This window comes from Diprion similis, chromosome 2, assembly GCF_021155765.1.
Source record: "Diprion similis isolate iyDipSimi1 chromosome 2, iyDipSimi1.1, whole genome shotgun sequence".
NCBI lineage: Eukaryota > Metazoa > Arthropoda > Insecta > Hymenoptera > Diprionidae > Diprion > Diprion similis.
The window spans coordinates 17772592-17782657 of NC_060106.1; the positions used below are offsets into that span (position 1 = coordinate 17772592).

A 10066-nucleotide genomic window follows, 5' to 3' on the forward strand; every position below is an offset into this window, starting at 1 on the left:
AAGAGATGAGTAACAACAAGCTGCCAAGTGGCATAAAAAACTTAAAAAAAAAAACTAAAAAACGAACGGTCAAAATAAATTATCACAGACAAGATCGTCGAGAATGAATGGGGAGTAAAAAAATGAAAAAAGAAACGAGAAATTCACAGCGAATTTGTTCTGTAATAGTTCCTCGGTCATTTTAGATGAGGCTGAAGTTAGTAATGTTATAACGTAACGATTCATCAGGCTAAAAATCTTTATTTCGCAAATTTAGAATGACTTTGAAGAAGTTCGTTTTCAAAATATATAGTATATACGTTTTGTTTATCATGGCTGACCTACTAAATTTCTCCGAAATGACACTCCTGAAAGTGTAAAGTAACGGCTTTTCCTAAATCCTCATAATTTTAGCGGGATTTTGCCATTGCGATTGGAGATGTGCGAAGAACGTATACAATCAATGCTGTAACAATCTTGAACAAAGATACAAGTGTTATGATTACTACATGTAATGATTCAGGCTTTGTGACGAGTTGGTGACCTTTAAGGTGTAAGGTACTCCAATATCTAAGGATCGGGAGAGCGAGAGTGTAGCGAGTGGGTAGATCGCGATTAAGTTTCACACAGTGTAGGGCAAATCACATACGAAATTCGTGTGGGTCTAACGTAATATAGCCGGGGGGGAAGTTGTGTTCAATATAATCTATATTGTTTTTAATTTACGTTCGCAAAATTCATCAGCTCCATTATATTCCGTAATTAAATTAATAAACATTCGAGCCAACGAGCAACGCCCACGCTCAATTAAATTCGTTTAAACACAGAGCCGCCCGATTTCCATGCAGCTTGCAACGCGTTGCCTGCAGGCGATATGAATATTCGATTGTCCTACAGTGAACACATTTTTGTTTCGCTCTAAACACGCACGCACGCGTTTCGATGGAGGCTTTTAGTTTGATTACCGCTCCCTGTATGGCTCAAACCGATGCGACGATACGTCTAAGTCTCACTTGAATACCGACCTCGCTATGCTCGATGATTGATCACAGATTATTTTCGCAACGATTTCGCATGACGAGAAGAGGGGAGTTATAAGGTCGGTACCTGCGATATCTCGATTCGAGTTTTTTGGTGTTTCAGTGATGGGAAAAGCGGGAAAACGGAGGAAAATATCGACGGTTTGGGAAATGACGAATTTTAATGAGATCTCGTCGCTGCTTTCAAGCTCGCGAAACGAGTTTCTCCGCCACTCCGCGAAGTTGGATGGAGGAAGTTTTGCGTGTAACAGATTGAACGAAGAGCGAGGTAATGAGGTGTGTCGTCTCTGGAATGGCTGTACGTGTACGCCTGTCGTCGTCTCGACGTACCTCTGAAACAGCCGGCCTAGGCTTAGACTGAGACCTTAGGATTCCAGAGCGGGTGTTGCGTCAAGCGATTAACCGCCGCTCTATAATTACGAGTTCTAGGAGTCCTTTAATCGGCCATTAGACTGGGCGCAGCGATGCTGCGATGAGCTTTGAATAATCGTCGTGAAAGATATTTGAATTATTACCGCGTTGAAATGCGGGATGGATCGGCGATTCGGATTAGAACGAATAACTCGAGCCAAAGGGTAAGGATAGCAGCCTTGTAACGTCTGCGCAGATTTACATTCCTCGTGTGGTACGGTGCGCATTCAATTTTGTATTTACAGCGCACGCCTTCTTTCCGCAGCGAATCGCAAGTCACTCTAGATATTTCGTATTTTGATGATCCATATCAGAAACACTCGGTACTCGGTTCGATCACGCATTGCTTAAGAATTGTTCCTGCCCGGCTACATTCAGGGGGGAGATTTTGTGTATATAAACCGTTCGCCCCTAAACTCTAACGTCACTTGTCTCATTGCAAGCATTCCTAGAGTTGCGTGTTAAGTTTTGACACTAGTGAAGACAGCTCGATTCGGAAGAAAACGAAAATGAAGGTAAACATCCACACCACAAAAATCAAATTTTATCCAAAAATTTCTACTCCAATTGCTGTTTCATCTTTTTTTCATCGATGTCAAATGTCAAATATATATAATTGGTAAAGCAATTTAAACAGACCTTGTTAATTAACCAATACGATTACCGAAAACGATTCTCAATTCTATATCCAACTTTTTGTCGACTATCCTTCAAGGTCCACTTTTCACAAATTTTCCCCATAATATTCCAAACCAATACACATCGTCCAAGAGTGTGTCAGATCTGATCATTTCCGCGTTTGAATAGAGTCCATGGACCGTTATTTCAATGATCCAGCTCTCTCGCAAGTCCCTCAGGGTCTCCGGACCCAAGAGCTTTTGTCAGGAGTTAAGCGTCTTCTCTTGAGCTGCCGGCCAGTGGTCAAGGGGGTGTCAGGAATCGACCCTCCCGAGAAAGACAATCGGCAATCACGAATGGACCAACCTCGCCGTGCGATGTAGACCGCAATTGCTCCTGTTCACAGATCGCCGCCCTTTTGTTCGTCTTCGGAGTGGCCAGCGCTGCCCGTTTGGAGAAGACCTACCTTCCTCCGATTTCGGCCGCGACGGCTGGAGGTGCGGGGCTCGTTCAAGCTCCCGGATTGTTCACTGGAGCTTACAATCCCCAGGCTCACGTCACCGCTGCTGGTTCTTATCACGGACAACAGATCGCGATCACCAAGTACGACAATCAGAATAACGCCGACGGATCTTACCGCTACAATTACGAAACGGCTAATGGAATTTCCGCTGAGGAAACCGGAATAGCGCGTGGTAAGAGCCGTTTTCCATGCATTCTTTTCCTCGGCATACATTTTTCTTCCAAGGATTTCATGTCCTTTTAACCGTGTTTGAAACGGATCCATCATGACACGGGGATGTTGATGTTTTTGATCTACATAATTTCCGACAAATTGAGCCAAACTCTTATCAAGATTCTTCGTTTATTTCCACCGTTCACTATCCAAAGACTGAATATCTTCTATGTTGCTTCAGCCTAACAATGCCTAATCGTCGTTTCAGTTCAATAGTACAATCATGAGCGAAAAACTCACGGTTTCTGCTGCTGATCAATAAAGATTGATGCTGCTGAACCAACGGAGCTTGGTCCATTGAGTGTGACCAGAATGCCGTTGCCATTGATCAATTCTAATGATTCATGCGACGATGCGTTTGAACGAGTTTCCAAGACACTCGTCGATGCGAAGGCAACGTTTTTCTTCAGTACGATCCTTATCGATGTCTCATTTCCCGAGTCAGTTCTTCGTCCGTGTTCACAATTAGGGACAAGGTAGCCTCAGCGACATCCGGTAGAACGATCTCAGGAGATCTTCAAGCTGGTGTAAAAAGAAAGAGAGATAAAAAATGAGGAGAGGTTCCACGGCGTGACGACCTTGCAGTCGTGACGTTTTAAAGGATGTGGATCAAACTGCAGCTAACGAGTTTAGAAACGGTGCAATAACGATGCTTTGTCATCCTTCGGTCTGGCAGAGTCATCTTGACGAAACAGCCGGAGGCGATGATCAGATTCCTTCCGGCGTTCGAAACCCTCTGGTATTCGAATCCCGTCAATCGCCGCAGATTCATTCCTGAAAAATTCGCGAGCGTTGAGTGTGTCTGAGAGGATTCTTGCAGACGACAGTTCTTCACCGCGAACGAGGTTTTCTCTTTCTCCTCGCCTATGACCGGCTTCCTCAATTTCTTCGCTAACTTCCCGCGCGCGTTTAAATCGATACGAAACGAAGGCGAAGCCTGGATGCTCGAGGTTGCGTGGAAGATCGCAGACTATCATACATGGAATTCCGCAAACTGCAGACCACACAACGCCAACCAAAGTCCGCAATCATATTTCAATAGACTTCCTCTCGAAGATGTTGCCCCAACGATACAAGCTTCCTGTCCTTGGAACGGTCTCCGGACTAGCGAGGCGAATGTCGTTTCGGCTGACTGCCCGCAGCTCGGACGTCTCGGAGTCCATTCCAAAGGGTCCTCAAACCCCGTATCCGACCTCGATATAACGCAACTCCCTAGATGGATCACAATTCCCAAATCGACGGGTCACCCGCGGTAATGACGCCGCATGCAAACTGCGCGGAATCCTCGTAATCTCGAGCAAAGTTTCTTTCTCATCTTGGTCTCCTTTGTTCCATCTTTCCACAGGCAACACCGAGGCTGTTTCCGGCTTCTACTCGTACACCGGGACCGATGGACTCAAGTACACGGTCCACTACACCGCTGATGAGAACGGTTTCCATCCCGAAGGTGCTCATCTTCCGACTCCACCACCTATTCCCGAAGAAATACGTCGCGGGGTCGAGTTGTCTCTGGCCGCTGAAGCCCGCGGGGAAAACCAGGGAGGACAGTATCATCCCGGGTCTGTCCAGGTGTACAACAACCAGCATTCCTCAGCCGGAGCCAATGCCGGAGGCTATCACTACTAGACTTGGGTGCATCCGAGGAAGAGAAACCACGTGAGACAACCCTTTGAGGGTGGTCAATATCCATGGAATGCCAGTGTTCGGTTCCATGGAACTGGACCGTGCGATTGTCTTCTTCGTTATTTATATCTCTGCAAATACTCGCAATTATTAGGTTTATATTTTTTATAGTTTAAATTTGTACTGTACACCAATAAATATGACCCATTGTACTGGATGCTTTTGTAAACAAGTATTGTGTCTTGCGTTGGTTTTTCATTGAGTAACCCGTTTTCACCTTCAGGCTTGGAATAATGATTCGTAATGAAGGCGAAGTCGGCGGAATGCAGAAGCAACAATATGCACCCTCGACGTTGCGATAGAATTCTCCCCTCGGTCGTATAGGAAGGCGAGGAAGTAGAGGCGGGCGGCACTTTGTCGGAAGTAATTCAGTTACCCCGTGCCTTCAGTTACCTGTCCGTTAGACGAAGGAACAAAGGTGAAATGAGAATTTCAACCTTACTCGGGAGAGACCCAAGAACTCGGGCGGAAAATTGATGTATTATAAAGTACAAACTGCACACGAGGCATGGAACGATGGTCGTAGCCCTCGACTTTGTGCCCTCGTTATGTAAACTCGGCCCAGGACCTTATCTTGGAAAATAGCTTATTATTTAATTGGTAATTGAACGTCACGCTAAGCCGTGGAAATTGAAATTAGAGAGGGATTACTCGCCTATACCTCACCACACTAAAGGAAGGATGAAAAGTTGCTTGTTCTCCCAAGGGACTTTGTGGAATTGGCCGTATTCTCCGAGGTTTTATACACGCGCGTTCGTAAAACCATGAAAATTGAGGCTTTCTGATTTTATCAAAAGGTTTTTTCCCAGCTCAATCTGACTTTCGCCTTATTTCAGATACTTCGTCGCACCGATGAGTTTGTTTGAACTTTACCGTGCATAAGATTAGCTGTCCGACAATTCCCGAAGGACTTTCGACGTCGTACGTTCGCCGTTTTTTCAATCCTCCAGAATTATTCCTCAGCGATTCTCGTTCAATGAATATTGTTCCGGCCCGTTGAAGGACCTTTGGGAAAACCAGGATGTTACGAGCAACGTACAAGGATATTGGTTTGACGTATTGTTTTGATCAGTCTTTTGTGGCCGAAAGCCAGCCGGGAACACAATAAGGCAATAGGTATATCCATCTCGCTTTAGAATCCTTGAAGAGTTGCGGGAAGTCTTTGAATGTGAACTATAATTTACGACTAGATGAAAACCCATCGAAACAGCGTCGACGCGAGTACCTTCATCATGCTCATCAACTGCCGAGTGTGACGACAGAGTAAAGGAGTGAAACTTTTTAACGATCGGTGTTATCGCCCGTCCACAATATTATACACGGTGTTACAAAATCTAAGAAATCAGAGCAGGCAGGTACACAAATCCTGGCATAAAAGTGATTCATGACACGGGTTACACCTCGACGACTTAAATAGCTTCGACTTGGCTCAGGTATACAAGGCAATTACCCAAGACACAGTAAACGAGCACGTAACGAATGACGGACCTTGCGGCTGACGTGACCTTTAAGATGCTCCAGTATCGTCGAGTGAGAGTGTATAAAGTATAAAGTATAAAGTCGGACGTCTCTGCCTGGCCGCAGAAGGCACCTGGAGCAATTTCGTTTCGCCCATTCCCAAGCTCACGCAACTGTGCAGGTAGGAATACCCAGACACATGCGGGCAGATAGGCGGTATCTCCTCTCGACGTCCACACGTCCAGGAGGCGGATACACCTCCACACCTCGGATCGGCGTCATCTCGCTGGGTACATTTGTTTGCCTTTGCATCATCGCCCCGCAGCATCCCGGCAGCAACGAGAACAATGAGTCACTATGAACTGAGGGTACTCATCGTGAATCGCACGATTACTCCGGACGTTCCGAAGAGGCTGCTCACCAGCGCTTAATTGTGGATCAGAGGAATCCTGGACACTTTCGATTCAGAGTTTACACACATGTTGCGTCATGTCTGTGCGAAGATCGACGCTGGAGGGACATGATTCTCTCAAAAAAATCCCGTCCTTCGTTCCTTCTTACCATGTACACTCGATTACCATCGTGTAACGATTCCTTGCTCCCAACTTGGATGGTCGGTGATTTCAGGTCAGATTTGGCAGGAGTCTTCCATAGTTGGGTGTGTGGAGTCGAATACTACGTGTGAAATGAGGCGCAGATCAGGGGTCGAGATCGTATCTTCGGTTATCGAGCCTTACCTGTCAGGTAGATAAGCGCAAAGGTCTTCCGACATGTGCAAATCGTTTGGCGTGTGTGAAAGGCTCTCGGCTGTTTGGATGATCGACGCATGCAGGGCGTGCGTCGATCTCTTTGTCAAGCAAACTTCAATCGATCAGCTCTGTAAACGTAAAAGATTACACCTGAGGGTTGGGTAATTGAATTATGCCGGTTTGAAAAACCAGCCGGTGATCTTCGACCCGCGTTACGTGCCGGAGAGAGAAAACTGAAACGACCTCCCGGGACTTTCCCGGTCTTGCAAATGTGCGGTGACTTACCTACATCGCGACTCGCGCGAAATAAAATTTATGCGACAAACGAATTGTTTCAAAAACTTTTCAGACTGCGAGCTTGAAGTTTATGTAAATTCCTCCAACGCTCCGGTATGTGTACCAGTTTGTTTTCTCGTAAGTTCTCCAGTTTGTGTCCACTGCGCAATAACCATTGCGGTTTTATTTCACCCATTTTACCGGCTAATAACCGCCGGCCCTGGAAAATAGAATAATCGGAATAAGGTCGAGAAATTGCTGCGGAATTACACCATAACCCATCAATTTTCACTGAAGAATATCCCGGCTACTACGTAATTTTACAGGAATGTTGTTGCCTAATTGGGTTGGGATAAATATGTACAAGTTTTTAGTAATTAAAGGAGTCGTAATATCGTACTTTCATATTTGCGAAAATCTATTTGATAATGCAGAGGACGCAGAGAGTCGAAATAGATTAAAGTCAAGGATATAGAAAACCGAAATTCCGAACAATTTATGCTCTGGCTCGTTATATTCTTACTAATTTTAACGATTCTGCATTTCGATATTTTTCGCATTTTGAAAATTCTGCATCATGACTCTTTGATTTTCTGATCTTTCTGCATTTTTACTTAAAAATTTATTAAAAAAATTTCTTTACGTCTGACAAATCTTTCTATGTGACGATGACGAAATATCTCCAATAAAGAAAAAAGATTCTTACAATTGGTGCAAGAAATGAAAAAGTTTGCCAATTTGACATGAAGGTAAATTTACATTTTGAAAAGAAATTTCTCAATGGGTTGAAGCTGAAACAAATGACTTTTTCTGAGTTTATGCAGACTTTAGAACGCGAATTTCTATTATGGATGGGACAGTTTCGAATGAAACAAAAATAGTCTCGATACGAGTTCCGAATGTTCGCGTGCAATGATTTTGATAAATGATGCAACAAATAACGGAGTTGAAAAGATGCGATGACTCACGTGACACGATTAAGCGTGTAAAATTCAATTCGGATTTCGTTCGCTCTTATTTCGTCTTAGGATTAGGGTTAGACTTGTGAGAACGTAACTTTCAAATGCGATTCTCTCACTGAGTTTCCGTACCGTGTAATATAATTCATCTGAATTAATAAGATGAGAGGCTGTGTTTAAAAAATATTATAAATGCAGTTACGAATCCGTGCATAATGTTGAAAATCTGGTTTGGCGAGTTCGCAAAAGCGAGCAAATTCGATGAAAAATCCGTGCGCGAAGCGAAGAAATACGCGCGCATTAAGTGTAATAACGTATGTAAATAATCTTCAAATTACAGGTTTGCATATCCACGCATGTCCATATACGTATAATACATACACGCGTGTAATTCGTGTGTGGTAAACGTTCCCCCCGTGATCGGAATATATTCTCCTCGAGATGACCTCGCGTCAAATATTATTTCGGCGATCTGTATCAGCCGAGGTATTGCTTAACAATTGAATCTTCTTCTTCATTGGTAGGGGAAGCGCTATATAAGCGGTCCGCTCTTACCGTTCATCACTCTACTCATCTGGTTCGCACACTCCGGATAACGTAACAACTCATAGAACCAATATGAAGGCAAGTGATGTAATTACATTGTGAGAGTTCCACGGACCGCGGCTCTCGGACTAGTCGAGAGTTGCTGCTACGAGGAATCTCTGCCGATTCGATATCATCCGCGATTTAATACCGCACAGTGTTCATCGCTTATTCCAAGTGCAAATTAATACCTTCAATTCCCTACAATTTTTTCAATAATTCCTCCAAGTATCGTCTCAGACGTAACGACTCTTCTATTCGCGCCGATTTCCCTAACCGATTTAACGTTTCTCCACAGTTCGCAGCCACAGCTCTTCTCCTGACGATCGGCGTCGCGGCGGCCGCACGTCTCGATCACACTTATCTTCCCCCGGGATCTGCAGCCTCCGCTGGTGGTGCGGGACTCGTTCAACCCCCCGGATTCGGCGGCAGCTACAACCGTCCTGCTTCCATTTCCGCTCCCACCTACAAGGCCCAAAGCGGATCCTACAACCAAGCTCAGAGCGGAGCTTACCAAGGTCAGACCGAAGCTTACCAAGGTCAGAGTGGAGCTTACCAAGGTCAGAGCGGTGCTTACCAAGGTCAGAAGACGTCCTACAACCAGGGACAAACCGGATACAGCGGTCAGCAATACGCCATTAAGCAGTACAACAACGATAACAACGGAGATGGATCTTACCGGTTCAACTACGAAACTGAGAACGGAATCTTGGCTCAAGAAGTCGGCGTTCTTCAAGGTAAAGCGATGCTGATCCTGCGGTTGATGCGGACGGATGAACGTTTATCAGGCTTTGTTGCGATGATGATTTAATTTTTTTCTTTCTTGTGATCGCAGGTGACTCCGAGAGCGTGAGCGGATCCTACTCGTACACCGGACCCGACGGCGTCATCTACACGGTCGAATACACGGCTGGTCCAGACGGCTTCCATCCCCAGGGAGCCCATCTGCCAACACCGCCCCCAATCCCCGAGGAGATCCGTCGTGGAGTCGAGCTTTCCCTCGCCGCTGAAGCTCGTGGCGAAAATCAGGATGGTCAGTACCGTGCCGAGCCCCAGCAGAACAACTACCAGAAGACGAGCTACCAGGGTGCTAGTGTTGGAGTCAACTCGGCCAGCCATGCTGGATATCGGTACTGATAAGGTTTATGCGATGATATTTTGTCGAGAGGATTTCGACCCTGATGTATCGGTCTATGATATATATTTTTAACACCCCGCGAATTTATACACTCAGCTAATATGTGCAATTTTTAATACCCTCTCTAGTAATGTGTGTGTAAATAAAGTTTAAGTTTTTTTATACAACAAATTTTACGAGTCGTTTATTTTCTTCGTAAGTCAGATTCACGTGAAAAATCTGTCTGAAAATTATCCTGTTTTGTAATTCATTTTGCAAATCGAAAATTCCCGACACATTTTACGCTTCTTAGCTTGCTTTTGACTTTTTTTTTGATGTATTTAATTATTTCTGCTAGACTCGCGGTTTAACGGGGCTCGGTGACAATAAACTGCTGCTTTTGTACGAATTATCGATTCTGAAAGATTTTTAAAATCAAAATAACGCTGAATGAA

The 10066-nt window shown here is 44.8% G+C and overlaps 1 protein-coding gene across 1 annotated transcript; it reads left to right on the forward strand.

Moving 5' to 3' along the window:
• The first annotated feature begins 1859 nt into the window (after positions 1 to 1859).
• On the forward strand, positions 1860 to 9803 carry LOC124416280 (pupal cuticle protein 36-like). Its single transcript, XM_046897210.1, has 5 exons — positions 1860 to 1945; positions 2455 to 2743; positions 4130 to 4407; positions 8793 to 9231; positions 9330 to 9803. The coding sequence occupies exons 1-5, from the start codon at positions 1940 to 1942 to the stop codon at positions 9629 to 9631; spliced, it is 1314 nt and encodes a 437-aa protein (XP_046753166.1). The 5' UTR covers positions 1860 to 1939; the 3' UTR covers positions 9632 to 9803.
• Positions 9804 to 10066: the final 263 nt, after the last annotated feature.

Bases quoted from the DNA above. Each gene is read 5' to 3' on its own strand.
- LOC124416280 (XM_046897210.1), top strand. The intron at 2,744-4,129 runs GTAAGAGCCGTT...ATCTTTCCACAG, and splicing joins GGAAACCGGAATAGCGCGTG to GCAACACCGAGGCTGTTTCC. The intron at 9,232-9,329 runs GTAAAGCGATGC...TTGTGATCGCAG, and splicing joins AGAAGTCGGCGTTCTTCAAG to GTGACTCCGAGAGCGTGAGC.